Raw genomic sequence first — 23,937 nt, 5'->3', positions numbered from 1 at the left:
TAGCAACGCCCCTGCTAGTTAAGATCTGAGCCAGATGCATCTAGGTTAATATCATAAACTGTCATAGCCCAAAATGAGCCATGAACGGTGCTCAGGAAAATAATTCTATAGTAAGCCTAATATACTCAGATATAAATTGAATAAGAAAGTTACAAATATTTTACAAGTTCTAAAATAAATAATTATACATTTTAACAAAAATTAAAATAATTAAGAATAGTTGGACCCAGCCTTTGTCATATGGAGCATATATACATCTAAGAACTCATCAACAAATAAGTACTCATTGCAGATCGTTACATCTTGAATAAAAAGCCTCACATAGACAAGTAATTGTTCCTAAAAAATGTTTTTAGAAAAACAGGGTGAGTTTTGCAACTCAGTGACTAGACAATACATCTATAATTGACATGAGACTATATAAACATTATATCAAAATAATTTCAATCAGAAAATAATAGTTGATAATAATAAGTGAATCAATAAGAGAGTTCTCATACAGAAATCAAATCAAGAGTCTACACTTTGGGCGGCTCCACCTCTATGAGTAGCTCTTTCCTCTAGTGTGTCCGTACGAAATAACAGATCCAACGTGTGGCCTACACGTTAGGCTAGCAACGCCCCTGCTAGCTGAGGTCTGAGCCCGATGCATCTAGGTTAACGCCATAACTGCCGTTAACTACGGTTTTCTAATACGAGCCTCCCAAACCAATTCAAAACATATAATTTCAAATACAACTAATCTTTCATCTTTCAAATATATACAGTATCAAATCAAATAATACTTTCTCATCAAAATCATTTTTAATCATATGAAATGTCGAATGTACTTTACAAATTCAGAGTATATAAGTGAGTATCAACAATACTTCAATGTTCCAGAAACACATTCAAATAAAATCAAATATTTTAAAATAATACAAAACTTCATCAAACATGTATACAACCTCATAAAAACACATAGTCTCATGTGCATATTAAAATGAACTTAACAAAGATAAATATTTAGTTCTAATAAATTGATTATTCAATCTAATTTAAAATCCTTTGGTAATAATATTACTTGGTCCCAAGGGACCGAAGATACCGAACCCGAAAGGTCAAAATTGGAGGATTGACGTAGAATGGAACGAATGAGCGTAGAATTTAGATTGGGGCGGTGACAAGGTGGAGCTGCGATAGTTTGGGTTATTGACAAGAATGGTTCAGCGCCAGCGGCACCAACAGCTCCATTAGCAACCAAGGTTCACCCGAACGGCGATCGGTGACGGCCGAAACAGCCCTCTATTCACGACGGCTCCTCTCGCACATTATGTTTCTCTCTCTTCAAGCCCTCTCTTCTCTCTCAACAATGGCGACGGCAACTGTCCTTCCTCGTCTCCTCTCTCACACTCGTCCCCTCTTTCGAACGCATCTCTTGGTTCTGGCCTCTGATGGCAACGCGACGGGGCATGAATGGCGAGCTCCAGGCTGGCGGTGACAAGGCGTGGCTCTCTCTCTCCTTGTGTGATGACTCGGTGTGAACAACTCCCTCCTTCCTCCTCCCTTCTCTTCTTGCGGTCTCCCCTCTTCTCTCTTTTTCTTTTCTGTCTTTCTTTTTCCGTCAAGTTTGGGTATGTGTGTGTTGCGGGGAAGAGAGTGAGGGTGTGTGCGGCGGTGGGAGGTGAGTGAGAGAGTGTGTGGCTAGGGTTAGAGAAAGAAGAAAGTAAAATCTAGGAGTGGGTCCCACCGGCTTATCTATTTATTTTTTTTTCTGGCTATTACAATAACCGCCGTTAACTATGATTTTCTAATACGAGTCTCCCAAAGCAATTCAAAATATATAATTTCAAATACAACCAATCTTTGATCTTTTAAATATATACAGTATCTAATCAAATTAAATAATATTTTCTCATCAAAAATCATTTTCAATCATATGAAATGTTGAATATACTTTACAAAATCAGAGTATATAAGTGAGTATTCACAATACTTTAATGTTCCAGAAACACATATTCAAATAAAATTGAATATTCTAAAATAATACAAAACTTCATTAAACATATATACCGTCTCATGTGCAGATTAAAAATCTGAATTTCACAAAAATAAATATTTAGTTCTAATAAATTCTTATTAAAATCAAATTTAAATCTTTTGTTGGTAACTTGTAAGTATAGTCATAAATTCAAGCAGCATATATAAAAATAATTATAGATGTAATGCCAAATAATTATAAATGTAAAGTCTACTCATAACTTGGTCCTAAGGGATCGAAGAGACCAAACCCGAAGTACCGAATTAAAATGTGAGAAAGGTTGGAATAGAATGGAACAAAAGGACGCAGAATTTGAACTGAGCCAGTGACAGCAATTTCAATTCAAACAGTAGCAACGACTACGTCGCGGATGTAATCTTGACAACACTAGTAGCATCACTACCACTTCTAGCCCTTAACGAACAACAGCAAAAGCAAATTAATCAAGAAAAAAGGGCACAAAAATGGAGCGAGACAGTAAAGTAGATAAAAACGGAACAGTAATAGAAAGAGATGTCAAGTACAAGAAGAATGGGGTTTGTTTTACTAATGTAAAAGTATAGCAGTGGTGGCTCTTGGCGGCAACAATTCCGACGACTCCAGCGGCAACATTCATGGCCCTAGAGACTTCGACAACCAATGGAAGACTAAAAGCAGAAGCAGAGCAGGACAATCCCTTCTCCAATGACTTCTTCCACCTACAACAGAGGCAACCACAGTGAAAGTGGAAGAACAGAAGGCCGGCTCTGTGTTGGGTGGTGGAAGGCAACAGCATTTCGGTGACGAGCTCTAGCAGAGCTCCCCTTTCTCTCTCCTGTTCGCGCCCTCCTTCTCTGCCCTATTTGGCGACGACGATGACCTCAACTAGGATGACGATGGTCTCGATCAACGGCAGTGGCGGCGACAACACCCACCACCATTACCTCCCTTCCCGGCGACGGGATCCGTTGCGTTCTCCTACCCTTTTCTTGAAGTCTCTCTCTTTGGGCTCCTTGGTGGCAGACGGTTACGACTTGATGGCGGCAGAGGCAGCACCTCCTCCCTTTTCTCCGTTGTGGTCTCCATCTCTCTCTCTCTCTCTCTTTCTCTTTCTCTCTCTCTCCCTCTCCCTCTCTCTCACGTGCATCACTCTCTTTCCTCGTGCCGGCGTGGCTTTCACCGGCGTTACCCTCCTTCTCCCCTCTTCTCCCTCTCCGTTTTCCCTCTCTTTTTCTTTCTTTCATCCTCAGCCGTGTGTGTGTTAGGAGAGGGCAGCCGTGTGTGTTTGTTATGAAAGGGTTAGTATGGATAACATTAGGGTTAGGTTTGGGAAGAGGGAATAGGGGTAATGTAAAAATTTGGGTTAATGCTCAAATTCGTCCCTGAAAGATCACGCGATCTTCATATTCGTCCCCGAATGATTTTTTTAATCAAATTAGTCCCTAAAAGATAAACTGTAAGTCAAATTAGTCCTTCCGTCAGTTGGATGATGACGTGTCATGTTAAGTGCCATGTGGCATGATGACGTGGCACGCCACGTGGCAGGTCAGTGACACGTGCCACTTGACATGTAAAAAAGTTTTTAATTAGTCAAAATAGTCCTTGAAAGTCCAGACGTAAGTCATTTTCATCCCTCAAATTTTAAAAATTAGTTAAACTAGTCCTGATATAATTTTTTTAATAATATTAAATTTGAAATATTTTTTGATACTACTAATTTTAATAGAAATGTAATTGACAAACAAAACATTAATAATTGTATGTTTTCTTCTTAAAAAATTTTTCAATAAAATTATGTCTCTCCTTTAATTCTTCTCAAAATCTCTCTTATTCTTTTCTATTATATATATATATATATATATATATATATATATACTCAAAATTGAAATGTATGTATTTATTAACCTAAACAAAGTTATATGCTCAAAATCAAAATTTATGTATGTTAACCTAAACAAAGTTATACCACTATTTTTTTTACTACATCTTTTTTTTCATTACGGTATTACTTATATATAAGATGTAATGGTAGTGATACTTAGATTCTTAAGCGTAATATATGCAAAGATCATAATAAATTTTTGTGTGTTTCATATGTTTTTTGTTTTTGGTGATGTGTTTCATATGTTTGAGATAGATTATATAATTTTTCTTTTAATTTCACAAATTAATGAGATAAAATGAAATAGAAAACATTATACCTATGCATAACACAGGCTACTCCGCACTAGTACATTATATAAATAGATATGCTTCGTATTAAAATAAAATTCCTTTTGTTTTAAATGAAATATTTAAAAAAAATTATTAGAATATTAAGATTCAAAAAGTGATTCCATAAACCAGTTTTTCAATTATTGAATTTTACTATATAAATTAAATAATAATAAAAATTATAATTTTAAAAAATCTAAAAGATTTAAAATTTAAAATAATTACTATATTATTTAGTAAAATTTAAAATATTAAATTTTTAAATATATAATCAACAATAATTTGGTAAACTCATTTAAATAAAAAAAATTCACATAAAAAATTATAATTTGAAAATGTAAAATTTTAAAATACAAATAACAAAATAACTTTATAAAAATTTAATTATTTTTATTATTTTATGTAAAGAAAATTTTGTTTATTAAGGTTTAAAAAATAATATTAAAATTAGTAGTATAAAATAATATTATAAATTTAATATTATAAAAAAAGATATAAGGACTAGTTTGACTAATTTTTAAAATTTGAGGGATGAAAATGACTTATGTCTGGACTTTAAAAGACTATTTTGACTAATAAAAAACTTTTCTATATGTCAAGTGACACGTGGCATGTCAGGTGTCACTAACCTGCCACGTGGCGTGCCACGTCATCATGTCACGTGACACTTAACATGACACGTCATCGTCCAACTTACGGAAGGACTAATTTGACTTACCGTTTATCTTTCACGGACTAATTTGATTAAAAAAATCATTCGGGACGAAAATGAAGATCACGTGATCTTTTAGAGAGTAGGATAATAATAAAATAAATCAAATGTAAAATGTTTCAAAGAAAAACTTGGGACATTATATTAATTTAACTCCTTTATGCTTGGTAAGATGCAGATTATCATAACTTATAAGTAACACTACTGCAGCTAGGTTCAATAATGATGTTAATCATCGTCATGCCTTTGAATTGTAAATTTTGAAAAAAAATAAAAAAGATAGAGCCTACAATTCAAGTTTGATACAACCCTACATTAGATATTGAAACTCATTTGTTTAGCATACTGGTTCAAGTTCAAACATGACTGCTATTCATAACCAAACAACCACCTATGGTTCCTATCTTTGAAGCAAAGCATTGAATTCAATAATCCAAGCAACTCCACACTTATGATACACATCAGTCATTAATTTAAACTAGCATAGATACCAATTAAAATGAAAGCTGAAATCAGAAAACACTACTGCTTCCCAACACGTTAATCCAGTTTACATCTCCATATATATATATATATATATATATATATATATATATATATATATATATATATATATATATATATATACATGTGCAATGAAATCTAACATCTGTGAACTTTTACCTGCAAAAGATGGCAAAAACAGAAGGAAAAAAATTTCTTAAATTATTTTGAAGCTTCACTTTCCCTTTCATGCAAGACAATAAGCTTTAGCCTATCCCTCTAAGTTGCAAACCACATCATGTTGTGTTATATTGTAAAAAACTTTAAAAGAAGATTAAAGAATAGAAGAAAAGAAAACAAAGAAAACCATATTAAATGTCCTTAGTATTCGGTGAAAGTTTTAATTTTACCTCGAATATTTTTAAAAGATTTCAATTGATTTCTTTGCTAAAATTATGAATGAACGATAAGAAATAGAATCTTAACAAAGTACAACTTATAAATTCCAAAAACAGTCAAAGAATCAAAATTCAAGTTACTACATGGCAGTACCAATTAGTTCGGCATAAAGCCATAAACATCAAATAGTGGAAAAAGCAGAAACACAATTTTACCATTAAGGGCATATATCTAATTCATCTAAAATCAAGTTTTGATAACATTTTTCTTTTACCCAACAGAACAGGAAAAATAAATTCAAGAATGGAATAAAGTAGAGTAAAATATTTGTATAAGATTATATATGATGAAATCTCCGCCATTTGGGCACTTTTACTTCATAACAATGTACCTGCAGAAGATGGATGAAAGCAGTAAATTTCATATATTGATGTATGTAAATAAATTCTCAAATATTAGATGCACAATATATAAATTCCGTGTCTTTGAATTTATAAGAATGACCTTTTCTGAGAATAACAGAGGATATTTCTTTCGAGTACAACTACAAAGTGAGAGGTTTCCCAATGAATGGAAAAAAAAAAAAACAAGAATGCAAATTTATATGAGTCCAACTAGTTAATAATGTGTAAAGAAAGAGAGAGGTCTTTTCTTTCGAGGAAATGCATGTATAATTGAATTGGGGTGGCATGAGAACTGTAAAGTTAGATAATTACCTGTTCAGAAATCTCTATTCAGGAAATTAAGTTGTAATTGACTAGAATGGTTGGGATGTGGGAAATTTTGGGCCAGATTAGTTGATGCTTGTTCTTGCAGTGTTCTTCCAGCAAAGGACACGGTTGAAGTCGAAGTAGCAAGAGAGAGGGAGGCAGCTTTTCTCCTACCATATTCTCCAGCTTTGAACATAATGAAATGTGTAGTTGTCGAAGGGAGGTGAGGCGGAGAAGCTCGTTGCACTCCAATGTCTCCAGATTCTTGAACTTGCATATCTCGAGAGTGGTAAGGGAGGGAAGGTGAGGCAGCGAACCCACCTCTGGGTATGACCTTATGTTGTCGCAGTAAAAACCTCTAATGGTAAGATGAGTGAGGGCGTGCAAGTTGGCGATCCATGATAAATCCCTCATTTGTTGCTCGCCAATTCCCACATAAAGTTCTTTCAAGTTAGGCGGCAAACCACCCTCTGCCAACCTGCACATGTCTGAGCAACCATATATCTCGAGATGAGTCAAGCTGGGTGCAGCCAGTCCTTCTCCTGCAAATGACACTAATTTCTCGCAGAATCTAATGGAGAGACGTTGAAGAGCAGCGTGTGGTGCCTCTGACATTGACACTGATTCCAGATTCCTACACTTATATATATCGAGAGTCTTGAGATTGGGAAAGACATCCAACGACAAGGAGCTCAGTGAATCACAGCTCTCTTCTATTTCTAGCTCTACCAAATCATACTTGTGCTGCCGTTGCTCGGGGAATTCAAATTTTGGGCAACTCGAGATTTTCAGCTTTTGCAGAGATTTGGGTAAACAATTGCTCCTTGCATTAAATGATTGAGATGGCCTTATTGATAAAGCATCCCCACCACCTACCATCTCATCAGACCTTCCTTCGTCATCTTCCCGCAAAGAACAAACTCTTCTCCAGAATATGGCATTAAGCATATCTCCCTTTAACTTTGGACAACGTTCTATTTGAAGTATCTTAAGCTGAGGAAAAGCTTCTGGGTGAGGTACGTGCCACTCCTCCCAGCATGGCATGTAATGAAACACCAATTCCTCGAGTGAAGGAAACGGTGCAATAGGCGAGGAATGATGATCGCTGTCATTCTTGTAAAACTCATCACCAATACGCTTGAGCTGATCAAAACCTTTAATGCGCAGGGACTTTAGAGATGGCAGTTGTCCAAGTGAAGGCAGCATGCAGCAATTCTTGCAAGATGCTAGTCTTACACTTGTCATATTGTTGTAAGAACAGTGTCCCACCCAATCTGGAAATCTTTCGCCCTTGTATCCCTCCATTCTCAACTCTTTCAAGCCAGTGTGCGGTTGCAAGCCGTCGAGTATATCTCTCTCAGTCTCTGTGTTTGAAACCATCTCACGATCCCAAGACCATTCCAACAATAACTCGTCAATGTGGTTCTTCTCCGACATCCTTGCACTCCTGGCTTGTCTGACATCAGCAACATTCTCCAACTTCTTAATCTTAAATGATCCTCCAAGATTTGAGAGCCCTCCTAATTCCTCGATTCCATTGTCTTTGTGCTTGCCCACCACAAACGAACTTAAGGTGTGCAAGTGTTTCAATTTACTTATTCCTCTAGGCATTTCTTTCAAAGAAGTTCCCCTAAGATCAAGATGCCGTAAATTCACAAGTTTATGCATGTCATTGGGCAACATGGTCAGGTTAGAACATTTATACAATATTAATGTTTGTAGATTATACAAGTTGCATAATGACTCTGGTAATGCCTTAACAGCGGTATCAGAGAGATTCAAATAGCGTAGATGAATTAATTTACCTATTGAACCTGGTAATGCATCAAGTTCACAAAAGGATAAAACTCTCAAGTATTTCAACTTTGATGCTCTGCTTTTCAGGCTTAACAATTCATCGATATACAAAGATGTCCTCAAAGATTCTGATTTCACAACGGACTTAAAGACTTTTGAGATTGGATGATCAAAGCTTCCCAAATGTGACAAATGACGAATGAGAACCTTCTTCTCTTCTTGTTCACCAAACTCTTCTATTCTACAATAGAAGTCTCCAGCAAGGAATATTGCCAAGTCATGCAAGTGATCATGCATCACGTACCTGTCAGGAAGATACTCAGCTGGTTTAAAAAATAACCTTGAAGCTAATTCTTCAAAACACTGAGAACCAACCTCTTCTAAACTCTCTCCTCTCTTTGGTAGCCTTAAAAGATCTTCAGCCATCCACAGCAAAACTAGTTCATTTTTCTCAAACGCATGATCTTTGGGAAACAAGGAACAATAAACAAAACAACGCTTCAAGTAAGGAGGTAGCTGAAAGTAGCTTATTAACAATGCTGGAATAATTTTACTATTTTTCATAGGAAAGTCCCAGATGGCACTCCTTAAAACAGCTTTCCATTCTTCAGCATCGTCCTTTCCTCGCAACATGCGGCCAAGTGTTTCTACAGCTAATGGCAAGCCCTTACACTTGTTGACAATTTGTCTACCCACATCAACTAGTGTTGGGTTCCCGTTTGACTCCAGAAAACATGCATTGTCTTTAAACAATGACCAACAGTACTCTTCTAACAACTCGTTAAGAAAGTGAGAGGGACATGTTTGAACTACTGAGGCAACCTCTTTCATACGAGTTGTAAGAAGAATTGAACTACCCTTAGCCCCAGAGTGAAAAGGAGTTATAAATTGCTTCCACTTATCGGCATCATCGCTCCAGACATCGTCTAGAACAATAAAGAACTTCTTTCCTGACAAGACTTCCTGCAGTTTATTTTGTAGCGAATTTAAAGTCCCGGGGGCACAAGAATTTTTAGTAATGTCCTCAATGGTTTTCTTTGTAATATCAGCAACATCAAATGTTTCAGAGATGCAGACCCATGCTTTGAGTTCAAATCCTTTCGCGACACTGTACGCCCATTTGGCTAAGGTTGTTTTACCAACCCCACCCATACCAACAATAGGAATCACAGATAACTGAGATTCACTGTTGTCTTCTATTATTTTGGTTAAAGCTTGTTGATCATCCTCCCTGCCATATATTTTCCCTTCCATCTGACATGTGGTTTCTCGCCATTTTGATGATGATGATGATGATGATGACAAGTTATTATCCTTGGTACTCTGTTGAAGTCCAAGAATATCTTTTTGTTTTACAAGATTTTCTATTCTTGCAACCACGCCTACCATGTTATCTACCATCTTCCTATGTCGGTTACGGAAGCAACTAGGCAACAAAGAACGTACCTCCTTGTGAGTGGCGGCTTTGGTGAGTACAGCGTCCAGAAAGTCATCAGCATCATAAACAGCATCTCTCAGACAGTTGAGCCACTCCCTCACACGATCGTCGCCCAGTTGCTTGTACTCAGCATCATCAACCACAGCTTCAGCAGCAAGCAGTGAAATCTTCAGCTTTTCAAGCAAGTCAGAGCCAAGCTTCTTGCCCAAGACCAAGTTGACCGTATCCTTTGTGAGCAACCTTTCAAAGACAACGTTAAGCAAAGCTCCACCAACAACTGCAACAGCCATGATATTATCTGAAACAAGTGATCAGAATTCAGGTATGAAGGAGAGTGAAAATGTAGATTTTGCAGGGTTTGTAAGTGAACTGTGTGTAGGTGTATGAAAGCTTATTGTGAAGAAGTAGTTGTCAATAATTTGATGGCAAAGAGACAAAGACTGTTGACTCAATAAAACGTTGGTCTCCTTACTTAGTGGGAGTGTCTTGCTGGCTCTCTACTAATTTTATGTGCTTGAAACTTGAAAGTGATTTTGCAACGTGAAAAAAAAAAAAAAACGTAATTTTCATTTTTGCCTTTATTTCTTACTGTTTGTTACTTTTTAAGTTTTTATTTATTTATTTTTTCAAAACTGGCATCATTATTTTTGCCTTTGATGTCAGATACATTATCATAATGAGCTGGTTGTGGATCACGGTAAAATAATGATGCAGATGCAGTGCAGTAATTCAGCTGAAGGACATTGATTCAGCTTCATTCACTGGATTCCCTTTTAGATTGTGTGGTGCTCCTTCCTTGTTAGCTGAAAGACATTGACCTCCAGTCGTCCCAACATCTCTGTCCATGGAAAAATTGTACGAATTGGGTTATTTGAATTGCCTAGCTTCTAGCTGGCTCACACTAACTTTGTCCTTTCTTCTAATTTATTTGATGGATGCAACATTTTTTAATCTTGTTGGAAGTTTCATTTTGATGTGTTTTGTTATGACTTATGGGAGCAGATTCAATAGTACTACTATACTAATCTCTCTCAAATACATCAAATTGCATTAGTTATGGTAAATAGCATAGGAGGCATTTCAAATATTTCAGGAATACTAGTGTTTCAGTAGTTTTAATAATTGATCTGAATTATAAAATATGTACATGGTGGAGATCAATAGCAAAAACTACCGAAACATTAATATTTTCGGAATATTTGAAAATTTTCCTATAGCCTATTACTTACTATTCAGCATTAAATTAAGACTGATGGTATTATTTGAACTATTACAAGTGGTTGTCAAGCCATGTGATTTCAAGACGTAAAGTTGTAGTCATTGTGGAAATTTCGTCCTTGATGTCAGATACATTATCATTATCATAATGAGCTAGTTGTGGATCATGGTAAAAAATTATGCAATTGGTAAAATAAGGTCTACTTTGTTACTTAGCCTTCTTCTTTTAGGTAACAAATTCTTCATAACAAAAATATTCTTATTGGAGAAATTGCTTTAATCCACACAGTGTAAGTTTTTCTCTCTTTAATTTGTAGGACAAATTAATAGATCAGATATGCTGCATGTAATTTGATGTGATGAAGAGTTGCTCCTTCCAAGTTCAAATAATTCAGCTTTATTCATTGTATTCCCTTCTTGATTGTGTGGTGCTCCTTACTTGTTAGCTAAAGGACACTGACTTCAAGTCATCCCAACATCTCTGTTGATGGAAAAATTGTATGAATTGAGTTATTAGAATTGCCTAGCATCTAGCTGGATCACACTTACTTTGTCCTTGATTCTAATTTATTTGGTGGTTGCAACATTATTGCATCTTGTTGGAAGTCCATTGATAAAATATCAGTTCATGGTATTATTGGTCTAACTTACTGGGAAAAGAAGACCTGCATCTACATGATATGTAAGAAATGTCCAAAATTCGAGTATTAATAACAATGAAAGTTACTTTATTTTTGTGTCATATATATATTTCCAAGGGATTAATTATCAAAGCTATTGTACCTATCTTTGATAAGTTAATTAATTAACTGCCTCACGCTGGTAAGAGGTAGATTCTCATAGCTTTAACATACAAGTAACACTACTTCAGCTTGGTTCAATCATGTTATAATCATCATGGCTTTGAATTGTAAATTTAGCCCAAAAAAAAAAGAAAAAAGAAAAAAGCACTACAATTCAAATTTGATATAACCCCCTTGTATTAGATAGTGAAGCATTTGTTTAGCATGTTGGTTCAAAGTTCAAACATGACTGCTATTGATAACCAAACAACCACCTATGGGTCCCAACATTGAAGCAAAGCACTAATGTTTAATTGCAGAGGAAGGTACCTCATACAGCTTTATTGAGAAGAGCTAAAGGAAAATAAAGTGAACTCAATGAAAAATGAGGAGGGTATAATATAGGGATAAGAAATTCTTCCCCTGGAAGTAATATATAAATTATTATTTATTTATTTACAGATGGATAATGAAACTCCGCCTATGTTACACTTGCGGTACATAGCCGGTCCCAAGCCCGGATAAAGGAGGAGGGTTGTGTTAGGTTTTCGGCAACCAACATAAAAATATAGCCGAACCCCCATGACATGACATGACAGATGGATAATGAAGCTCCAACATACAAATTTCAGCCTTTGGTTAAATAATAGAATTTCAGTCAAACAACACCACCAAGAAGCTAAGCTAGTACAACTACAACAGTGTTTCACTTTAACCCGAAGACTCTTCTTCCAAGAAAGTAAAACAAACAACTTCTGATGAAGTGTTTGCTTACACTCCATCGAGCTTAATACTTACCAAACAAAGATCAAATAATGTTTACAATATGAACAGCATAAATACCAAATGGGAAAAAGAGGTAGTTGGAAAATTAGAGATGACTTTTTAATGCGTATATGCCACTAGGATTCACTCTATCGACACGCTCTGATACCATTGTTAAGTATCTAAGGAAAGTGGAAAACCACACCTTAAAAGCTAGCTGTTAAGGGGGAAGAACCACTCTCCTTATATACAATATCAAGCATTCCATACTACTCGATGTGCGACTTTGAACACCCCATAATACCCAAGTCCCTAACAGTTTCATAATCTTTGACTTGCTCTGCTTAATCCTCCTTGTATCTCCTGCAGAATTCAGAGGTTACACAAATTAAAAACATTTCATAACTAAGTGTTTGTCATCACAAAACCAAAATGCATTATTATCAATTTATCATTCTATGGTCTTTCTTTTTTCTTTTTGTCATTTTGTATATCTCTTTGGTGGGTATGCATATAGTACTGCAATTATCTGAAACCTCATGAACACAATGTTGGATCAAAGTTGCAAACCGCATCGTGTTGTGAAATATTGTAAAAATAACTTTAAAAGAAGATTAAAGAATAGAAGAAAAGGAAACCAGGAAAACCATACCAAATGTCCCTAGTTTTTGGTGAAAGTTTTAATTTTACTCCGAATATTTTTAAAGGATTTCAATTTATTTCTCTGCTAAAATTATGAATGATCGACAGTAGATAGCATCGTAACAGAGTACAATTTAGAGATTCCAAAAACAGTTAAAGAATCAAATTTAAGTTACTACATGGCAGTACCAATTAGTTCAGAATAAAGCCACAAACATCAAATAGTGGCAAATGCAGAAACACAATTTTACCATTAAGGGCATATATCTAATATCTAATTCTTCTAAAATCAAGTTTTGATAACATTTTTCTTTTTCCCAACAGAAGAGGAAAAGTAAATTCTAGAATGGAATGAAGTAGAGTAAATTTACCAACCTGTAGCTAAAATATTTGTATAAGATTATATATGATGAAATATCTGCAGTTTTGGCACTTTTACTTCATAACAATGTACCTGGAGAAGATGGATGAAAACAGTAAATTTCATTTATCATGTATGTAAAGAAATTCTCAAATGTTGGATGCACAATATATATATTCCGTATCTTTGAATTTATAAGAATGACCTTTTCTGAGAATAACAGAGGATATTTCTTTCGAGTACAACTACAAAGTGAGAGGTTTTCCAATAAATGAAAAAAAAAAAGAATGCAAATTTATATCAGTCCAACTAGTTAATAATGTCTAAAGAAAGAGAGAGGTATTCTCTTTTGAGGAGAAGGAAATTTATGCATGTATAATTTAATTGTGGTGGTATGAGAACCGTGAAGTTAGATAATTACCAGCTCAGAAATCCGTGTTCAGAAAATTTGATGGTTATATACTACAAGTTATAAAAGAAAAATTTTTCCATACACATAATACCCTGACTTTACATAACAATAACCCTGTATATTTGTAGCTATCCTCTTCAATTCAGTCCAAAAAGATCAAATATTCTATGACAATGCTTTTTCTTGAATAATTTGAATCCCACTGCAGGTTAATATATGTACAAACTGCACATACCAAGATAAAGATCAATGAGTGAAGTTGATAGGAATGAAATTGCTCCTGATGGCATCACCAGAACTTCACCTTCTAATGACTATTTCAGGTACAGGATTGTCATCTTTAAATGTGGAAAGCATATTCTTGAATCATGTCTGCATTAGCTACATACCTTCATCACCTTGTGAATTTGTCTGATGATGTATCCAAATCCAGAAAGGAAGAAATAGTTATTATTATAGAATGTTTTCTCTTAGTATTAGAAATAGTTTATTTTAGGTATCTAATACTATTCATTTTATGTAATGATTCAAACTGTGGTAAGAAAAAAAAAAAACCGACTACATAACAATAACTTGATCCTTCTATTTTGAAAGCTTATATACCTCATGCATGCTGATTCCTTTTATTATTCCTACATGAATCTTGCAGCACAATAACTGGCTCTAATCATGAAGAATTGGCAAAGACAGAAACACCATTTTGTAACTCTTTTCTCTCGACAAATCAAGCTATTATTTTATTTTTTTTCTGTGCAAAACAGCAAAAATAAAATTATAGAGAGGAAGAGAGAAACATACCAACAAAAAAAAAGAATCTTTCCAACAAAAAAGATGTTCACTGTCCTTCAATTTTTGTTTGATGTTAATTCTTATCTTCTTTTGTAAATATGATTTAATTGAAAAATATGAATGTTAATAAGTATTAGAGAGAGCAATGAGTTTATGAAAGAAACAAAAGATATTTCTTTAACTACAACTGCAAAGTGAGAGCTTCCAAGATAAATGAAAGAAAGAATGCAATTTGGCATACGAGTTCAATTATCTTTTTTCTCTTGAAGGAAATGGAAATTTATGCATGTGTGAATTTAATTGTGGTATCATGAGAAACATGAAGATTAGAGAATTACCTGCTCAGAAATCTCTATTGAAAATATTTAACGGTGGGGATGTGGGAAATTTTGGGCCAGATTAGTTGATGCTTGTTCTTGCAGTGTTCTCCCAGCAAATCACAGTGAAAAACTTCAAGTAGCAAAAGAGAGGGAGGCAGCTTTTCTCCTTCCATATTCTCCAGCTTTGAACATAATGAAATGAACAATTGTTGAAGGGAGGTGAGGCGGAGAAGCTCATTGCACTCCAATGTCTCCAGATTATTGAACCCAAGTATCTTGAGAGTGGTAAGGGAGGGAAGGTGAGGCAGCGAACCCACCTCTGGGTATGACTTTATGTTGTCGCAGTAAAAACCTCTAATGGTAAGATGAGTGAGGGCGTGCAAGTTGGCGATCCATGATAGATCCCTCATTTGTTGCTCGCAAAATTCCACACCAAGTGATTTCAAGTTAGGCGGCAAACCACCCTTTGGTAACCTGCAAATGTTTGGGCAACCATATATCTTGAGAGAGTGTAAACTTGGGAGTAGACTATTCATGTCACGTGGTAATGCCTCCAACTTGTAGCAATCTGTGATCCTGAGATGAGTCAAGTTGGGTGCAGCCAGTCCTTCTCCTGCAAATGACACTAATTTGGAGCACCCACTGATTTTGAGACGTTGAAGAGCAGCGTGTGGTGCCTCTGAAATTGACACCGATTCCAGATTCCTACACTTGCTTATCAGGAGATCCTTGAAATTGGGAAAGACATCCAACCACAAGGAGGTCAATGAATCACAGAAGCATATTATTAGCTCTACCAAATCATACTTCTGCTGCGGGAATTCCAGTTTGCCTACTTTGGAAACATCCGACAAAGAAGAAACCCTTCTCCAGAATATGCCGTTTAACATTGGACAATTTGCTATTCGAAGTTTCTTAAGCTGAGGAAAAGCTTTTGGGTCAGGTACGTGCCACTCCTCCCAGCATGGCATGTAATCAAACACCAAATTCTCGAGTGAGGGAAACGGTGTAGGCGAAGAATGATGATCGCTGTCACTCTTGTAAAACTCATCACCGATACGCTTGAGCTCAAGAAAACCTTTAATGCGGAGGGACTTAAGAGATGGCAGTTGTCCAAGTGAAGGCAGCATGTAGCAATTCTTGCAATACTCTAGAGATACACTCGTCATATTGTTGTAAGAAGAGTGCACCACCCAATCTGGAAATCTTTCGGCCGTGTATCCCGCGATTCTCAACATTTTCAAGCCATTGTGGGGTTGCAAGCAGTCGAGTATATCTCTCTCAGTCTCTTTGTTTGAAACCATCTCATCACCTGAATCCCATTCCAACGATAAGTTGTCAATGTGGTTCTTCTCCAACATCCTTGCGCACCTTGCTTGTCTGACATCAACAACATTCTCCAACTTCTTAATCTCAAATGATCCTTGAAGGTCTGACAGCCCTCCTAATTCCTGGATTCCACGGTCTTTGTGCTTGCCCACCACAAAATAATATAAAATAGACAAGTGCTTCAATTTGCTTATTCCTCCAGGCATTTCTTTCAAAGAAGTACTCCTAAGATCAAGGTGCAGTAAATTCACAAGATTATGCATGCAATTGGGCAACTTGGTCAGGCCATAACATCCATTCAATATTAAAGTTTGTAGATTATACAGGTTGCATAATGACTCTGGTAATGTCTTAACATTGGTCGAAGAGAGATTCAAATAGCGTAGATGAATCAATTTACCTATTGAATATGGTAATACATCAAGTTTATAAAAGGATAAAACTCTCAAGTATTTCAACTTTGATGCTCTGCTTTTCAGGCTTAACAAATCATCAATATACAACGATGTCCTCAAAGATTCCAATTTCGCAATGGAGTTAGAGAATTTTGTGATTGAAGGACATACGGTTCCACGTGGGAAACGTGACAAATGACGAGTGAGAACCTTCTTCTTTTCTTGTTCACCAAGCTCTTCTATTCTATAATAGAAGTCTCCAGCAAGGAATATTGCCAAGTCATGCAAGAGATCATGCATCACGTACCTGTCAGCAGGATCCTCAGCTGGTTTAAAAAATAACCTTGAAGCTAATTCTTCAAAACACTCGGAACCAACCTCGTCTAAACTCTCTCCTCTTTTTGGTAGCCTTAAAAGATCTTCAGCCATCCACAGCAAAACGAGTTCAGTTTTCTCGAAATTATAATCTTTGGGAAACAAAGAACAATAAACGAAACAACGCTTCAAGTAAGGAGGTAGCTGGAAGTAGCTTATTAACAATGCTGGAATAATTTTACTATTTTTCGTAGAAAATTCCCAGATGTCACTCCTTAAAACAACATTCCATTCTTTAGCATCATCCTTTCCTCGCAGGAAACGCCCAAGTGTTTCTACAGCTAATGGCAACCCCTTACACCTCTTGACAATCTTTCTACCAACATCCTCTAGTGTTGGGTTCCCGTTTGACTCTGGAAAACATGCATTGGCTGCAAACAATAACCAACAAGACTCTTCCGACAACTCATTAAGAGTGCAAGAGGGACATGTTTGAACTACTGAAGCAACCTCTTTCATACGAGTTGTAAGAAGAATTGAACTACCCTTAGCCCCACAGTGAAAAGGAGCTATAAATTGCTTCCACTTATCGGCATCTTCGCTCCAGACATCGTCTAGAACAAAAAAGAACTTCTTTGCCGACAAGATTTCCTGCAGTTTATTTTGAAGCAAATTTAAACTCCCAAGAGTACAAGAATTTTTGGTAATCTCCTCAATGGTTTTCTTTGTAATCTCAGCGACATCAAATGTTTCAGAGATGCAGACCCATGCTTTGAGATCAAATCCTTCCGCGACACTGTACGCCCATTTGGCTAAGGTTGTTTTACCAACCCCACCCATGCCAACAATAGGAATCACAGACAACTGAGATTCACTGTTATTTATTGTTTTGATTAAAGCTTGTTGATCATCCTCCCTGCCATATATGTTCCCTTCCATCAGACATGTGGTTTCTCGCCATGATGATGACGATGATGATGATGATGACAAGTTATTATCCTTGGTAGTTTTTTGAAGACCAAGGATATCTTTTTGACTTACAAGAAATTCTATTCTTGCAACCACCCCTTCCATGTTATCTACCATCTTCCTATGTCGGTTGAGGAAGAAACTAGGCAACAAAGAACGTACCTCCTTTTGAGTGGCGGCTTTGGTGAGTACAGCGTCCAGAAAGTCATCAGCATCATAAACAGCATCTCTCAGACAGTTGAGCCAATTCCTCACACGTTCGTCGCCCAGTTGCTTGTACTCAGCATCATCAAGCACAGCTTCAGCAGCATGCAGAGAAATTTTCAGCCTCTCAACAAAGTCAGGGCCAAGTTTCTTGCCCAAGACCCGGTTGGCTGTATCCATTGTGAGCAACCTGTCAAAGAAAACGTTAATGAAGCCAGAAAGGAAAGCTCCACCAACAAGTGCACCAGCCATGATGATATGATCTCAACAACAGCAAAGTGAATGGATTTTCAGAGAAAGGTAAGAGAACAATGGTTGCAGTGTAGTGAACTACTAAGTTTTTCTCAATCAAGTAGTGTATGCTAGGAGGAGTTAATGATTCCTTAGCAACAAGACATGGTATGGGTCTCCCGTCTCCGAGGTAACTTAAAATAATTCCAAGCAGTGGAGTTCCTAGCTGGCTTTGTACTAACTCTTCATTTTTCAATTCTTGTTCGAAAGATGCAACAGATTATTAAATAGAAATAGTGTTGTTGTTTCAATGTGAGCAACGGTCACTAAAGCTTTGTGGAACTAGAGTCTTCCGCACGACGCGCTGAGAAGTAAATTAATTATACTATATAGTATATTTTAACAAGTGTTATATTATTTAGAAATTGATTAAATAATATTTAAATTATTTATATTAAAAATATTTTACAAAATATTTATTTGATAATTTGTATTTAATTCCATATAATTATTCAACTAAAATATAATGTCAATTAAAATATTAGTTTAAAAATTTGAATCCAAATATTTTTAAAAAAGACATAGGCCTTTTATATTAGAATTGTACAAAACTACATCTTTATTTGTTGCTTTTCCCATAAAATTATAAATTAGTTTTATAATCATGATATATTTGAATATACTTAGTAAGGAGATGTACCAAATTTAAACTTATTTGGGTTTAGAAAAATGAATGAAAATGAAAAATACCAAAAATATAATATAAATTTTATAATCATGGTATATTTGAATATATTTAGTAAGAAAATATGACAAATTTAAACTTACTTGAAAGAATTTTTGCTAATTGGTATGAGAAATTAAGAAATAAAGAATAGTAAAAGACAAATATGCATAAGTAGACCAAATAATATAGTAATAAAAGTATTAAGTTGTAGAATTTTAATATTTGTAACTGAAATTTTTATAATAATTATTATTATGATATTTTTAATGTATATTTATTGTATTTAATTAGTATCTTTACGTTTTAATGAATAATAATAAATAAGAGTTTTTTCTTTTAATCTTTTTAAAAAAATTTACTGGTTAATTTTTAAATTTTATTAAATTATTAAAATTGCTAACATGACATTATTAAAAGAAAAAATACGGCTTAAACTTATTGTATAAGAAATTAAATATTAATTTTTATATAATAAAAATAGATAGATTAATCAATTACATAAATCTAGGAACATGTAGCTGCACATGAATCATGGTAAGTAATACTAATCTTATAAGGTTAAAATTTCTTGGCAATCGAGTTCGGACATTAGCTTCACGTGGTTGCTGTCTTCTAGGTTACTTTTTTAAATAGAATTATTTGTAAGTTGTTAATACATGCTGTAGAACAGTTACATATTCAATGAAGAAACAACAAAGGTCAAAACAGTGAAACACTAAGGATATGTTTGGTTAGGGATTAAAATAGGAGATAAATTTTACCTAAATCAGTCTTACATGTAAATTTATAGTCCCATTAGGGGGTTAAATGGTTGATTAGAGACTATAAAAGGAGGTATTACTCTCAGTTCCAGACATTGATTGAAAAACTTAGTAGAATTGGCTTGGATATTCATTACAAGAGAGAAGTCTTATATGTGCTATTCCAGAAATCTTATCACCACATAGGTGTGTTTGGATAAACTTACTTTGGGTACAAGTACAACACAAACTTTTAATCAAATCCTTGTTGATACAACTTTAGAAAAACCAAAAATTATTTCCCAAATTATTGATCATGATCTATATACCATTTACAATTTCACACCATTTTCTTCTTTCATTGACCTAAGCAACACTTTTAGTGTAGCATAAATTTGCAAAAGTTTAGGGTGTACCTTATCACTAGACACAAATGAATGAACTTGATTACCAACCTGTATCCAGCTACAGCCAGGGAATTTAGCAACATTCTTGTCCCTCATGGTTTTTCGAACTCTTTCAGCATCAAGCCAGTGATTGTGAGAAGCATAAATGTTAGCCATGACAGCATAGTTCACAATCTTCTCTGGCTCTATGGCAAAAAGCTTTCCTGCTGCCGATATAGCCAGTTCTATATTTTCATGCAGTTTACAAGACCCAATGAATGCTCCTAACATGTTCGATTCAGCTTGAATTGGAATTGATTTCAAGAATTCAAAGGCTTCGTTTATGAAACCATGTCTTCCAAGGAGATCAATAAGGCAAGTATAGTGATCTGAATCAGGAATAATATGATACACATCTGTCATTAATTTGAAGTAGTGCAGTCCTGCGTTCACCAATCCGCAATGCACACAAGCAGAGAGAATGCCAAGAAAAGAAATCCGGTCAGGTTTTATGCCGCACGATAGCATCTTCTCAAACATCCCAGTTGCTTCTTTGCCAAGACCATGGAATGCATATGCATTTATCAGTGAAGTGTATGTAACAAGATCAGGTTCTAACATCAATCTGAAGCATTTGAATGCATTAGTTATGTTACCACACTTGGAGTATGCAGTAATCAAAGAATTGGAAACAGATACAAATTCTTGAAAGGACAGCTTAACTGCTAAGGCATGAGCTTGCTGAGTTTCAGTTATGGCAGAAGCATAGCCACACGAGCTAAGAACGCTGGAAATAGTGAGTTCATCGGGGAAAATTCCTTCGAGTAACATATCTCTGAGAATCTTCATAACATCAATCACTTCGCCATTATTTCCACACCCAACAATCATGGTATTCCATGCCACAACATTTTGAATCGCCATCTTGTCAAATACTCTCTTTGCATCAATGACATCTTCATTTTTTGCGTACATATTGATTAATGCACTCGCCACTAGAATATCGGATTCAAATGACAGTTTCAGAATAAGACTATGAGCTTGCTTTCCAAAATCATAATATTCTAAAATATCACATATACTTAGCAGGCTGCTAAAAGTGAATTCGTCGCCATTAGCACCATCCGATCTCATTGAGTTGAAAATCCTGAAGGCCTCTTCTGGTAAACAATTCAGGGCATAACAAGAAATCATGACATTCAACATAACCAAATCTCTATGTGTAACAGCACAAAAAACCTTCCTTGAATTCTCAACCAAACCAAATTTTGCATAAAAATCAACCAAAGCACTACCTACAAAACAATCCAAATCAAGTCCTCTTTTCATTGCAAAACAGTGCAGTTGTACTCCAATTTTGATATCATGAAGCTTTGCACATACACCAATCAAAGCATTCAATGTTATATCATCCGGAGCCACCTTTTCGAACAACATCCGCTTGAAATAAGAAAACCCCAGATGAGGAAATAAGTCATTTTCATTTCCACATCCAACAAAGCCACGGATCAGGATATTCCACGAGACCACATTTCTCCCAGGCAATTCATCAAACAGTTTAAGTGCATCTTTGGTTTCCTTGCATTTAAGGTAAATACTCAAGAACTGATTTTGCAATGACAGAACATGACAAAAACCAAACTTTATCAAATGGGCATGCAACTGTTTCCCTTCAGGGAGAAAAGCCCTTATAGCAGCAACTTTGAGGGCTTTAGCACAAAACAAATGAACAATTTCAGGCTCCCTAAAGTTGGGTTCATTAGGGATTGGAACAAAAGCTTTGAGTCTGCTAAGGGAATGATTACATGGATGTGGTTCATGAGAGTAGTTACTGAAGCATTGAGTTACAAATGAGAAAAGTGTTGGAGGGAAAAGGAACTGTTTTTTGAAATGGGATTTGAAGAACATAGGATAAAAATTAAAAAGATAAAATTACAACTGAACCCTGAGAATTTCATGTTATAAACTTCTGCATACCTGTGGATTTGGTGGCACCTAGGTTTTTCTTCGTGGGAGTATGGCGAGTAATATGCTTTAATATCGTAATTTTTGTTATTTTTAAAATTATGAGAGGTATTAAAATTGGGATTTGATTTTGTACCTCAATTTTTTTAATTTTTTTAAACAGAAATTAGAGAGTTTGATTTATGTACTTATTAAAAATTGAAAGATCTAACTTTTACACTTTAAATTAAACTGCTTCATATTTAATATTAATGTCTATCATTCTACAATTCAAAAAAATACTATTGTTAATTTCATATTCAAAATAAAAAGTAAAATTTGATATTTTATTTTGTATTCTATTTATATACCTGTTTATTTTTTTGTTCTTGGGATGATATAATCATCTTGGTTTGACGTGCTTTTTTTCCCTATGCTTTAGTCTTTGGCATTTTCTACTCTTTTTTTTTCACGGTATCCCCAACCCGACAGGTCAAGGACTAATCCGCCGCGGTACTGAGCTCCATTTAAGGGTTTGTCGCTGGCCAATGGGTTGCTGCATACACAAGGCGGGATTCGAACCCCCGACACTTGCTTAAGCGGACTAGTGAGCTAACCACTAGACCAACCCAACTTGGTTTGGCATTTTCTACTCTACTAAGTAGAGATGTTTTATATTATAATAATTTTTTTTTTACCAAAAATAGGAGACTCGAACCCACAACTTCTTAATTGAGTATAGGAAGACAATACTATTTGAGCTATTACTCATTGGCATAATAATTTTATTCCTTACTATCTCCTTTCTTTTCCTTCCCTTTTTTTTTTCTTATGTGAATTTACTAGCTTTTATTCTTTTCTGATTTGTTTACTATTAAAAAATTTATTCTGGTGTAATTATAATTCTTATACTTTAACAATTAGCATCATTATGTTGAGAAGAATTTGGGTCTAAAGCCACCATTATTCCTTTATAAAATTCACAAGGCAGCTAAGAGTCATAATTTGAAATAATTATGTGTCAAAAAAGAGTTCTAAAGGTATGATCAACATGAATAAGAGCTCGTAAATTTTTTATTAGTGTGAGATGAATTTCAGTTTCTTAAGTATCCATCTTGGATAAAAAGGGTTTTCAATACAAATAAAAAGATAAAGAATAATTATTTGGTCACAAACAAAATTACATGAATTTTTTTTTACATCATTGGTATATATATTTTCGATCCAAACAAGGAGAAAAAAGTTCTTTTGATTCCTAATCCATTCCCTATATAAAATAGTTGTTTGAAACATAATTGGCATTTTTTCCCCTTTGTATGCTTATTGTCTATTTAACATGTCAATTCCTTTTAAAATATGCATGTAATTTTTGCCTTTTTGGTGGAGATTCAATGATTCTCGAAAAATAAAAAATAGAAAAGAAAATTGGTGGTATTTTCCTTTATTATTATGGTCATAATTATTTTGTTTTGGGAGTCTACCAAGTCCCACTAAAACGTGTGGGCCTGCTTAAGCCCTGTTATGACTTATTATGATTTTTTAATAAATATGATATTTTATTAATATTAATATACAAACTTACTTTTTCATATTTTTAACATTTTTAATTATATAAATTATTTTAGATATTTTTTTAATAATAATTAATAATGCATA

General features: G+C 34.9%; 3 protein-coding genes across 5 annotated transcripts; all 3 read right to left on the bottom strand.

Annotated features, from left to right (window-relative positions):
- Window positions 1-5,889: 5,889 nt before the first annotated feature.
- Window positions 5,890-10,232, bottom strand: LOC130961749 (putative disease resistance protein At3g14460). Its single transcript, XM_057887747.1, has 2 exons — window positions 6,524-10,232; window positions 5,890-6,198 (listed from the first exon to the last, which is right to left on the bottom strand). The coding sequence occupies exon 1, from the start codon at window positions 10,040-10,042 to the stop codon at window positions 6,542-6,544; it is 3,501 nt and encodes a 1,166-aa protein (XP_057743730.1). The 5' UTR covers window positions 10,043-10,232; the 3' UTR covers window positions 5,890-6,198; window positions 6,524-6,541.
- Window positions 10,233-12,138: 1,906 nt separating this feature from the next.
- Window positions 12,139-20,667, bottom strand: LOC130963678 (putative disease resistance protein At3g14460). 3 transcript variants are annotated; one of them, XM_057889780.1, is made up of 5 exons: window positions 20,407-20,667; window positions 15,060-18,443; window positions 14,168-14,343; window positions 13,535-13,613; window positions 12,139-12,880 (listed from the first exon to the last, which is right to left on the bottom strand). In XM_057889780.1, exons 1-2 carry the CDS (start codon window positions 20,439-20,441, stop codon window positions 15,074-15,076), a joined length of 3,405 nt encoding a protein of 1,134 aa, XP_057745763.1. In that variant the 5' UTR covers window positions 20,442-20,667; the 3' UTR covers window positions 12,139-12,880; window positions 13,535-13,613; window positions 14,168-14,343; window positions 15,060-15,073. The 3 variants fall into 3 exon arrangements, with proteins under 3 accessions (XP_057745763.1, XP_057745762.1, XP_057745761.1); XM_057889779.1 differs by lacking the exon at window positions 20,407-20,667 and having other exon boundaries at window positions 13,726-14,343; window positions 15,060-18,753; XM_057889778.1 differs by lacking the exon at window positions 20,407-20,667 and having other exon boundaries at window positions 15,060-18,753.
- A 153-nt stretch (window positions 20,668-20,820) lies between these two features.
- On the bottom strand, window positions 20,821-22,330 carry LOC130963679 (pentatricopeptide repeat-containing protein At2g46050, mitochondrial-like). Its single transcript, XM_057889781.1, has 2 exons — window positions 21,061-22,330; window positions 20,821-20,962 (listed from the first exon to the last, which is right to left on the bottom strand). Exons 1-2 carry the CDS (start codon window positions 22,243-22,245, stop codon window positions 20,945-20,947), a joined length of 1,203 nt encoding a protein of 400 aa, XP_057745764.1. The 5' UTR covers window positions 22,246-22,330; the 3' UTR covers window positions 20,821-20,944.
- Window positions 22,331-23,937: the final 1,607 nt, after the last annotated feature.

Source organism: Arachis stenosperma, chromosome 2 (assembly GCF_014773155.1).
Source record: "Arachis stenosperma cultivar V10309 chromosome 2, arast.V10309.gnm1.PFL2, whole genome shotgun sequence".
Taxonomy (NCBI): Eukaryota; Viridiplantae; Streptophyta; class Magnoliopsida; order Fabales; family Fabaceae; genus Arachis; species Arachis stenosperma.
This window is presented reverse-complemented; position numbering and strand designations above follow the sequence as displayed.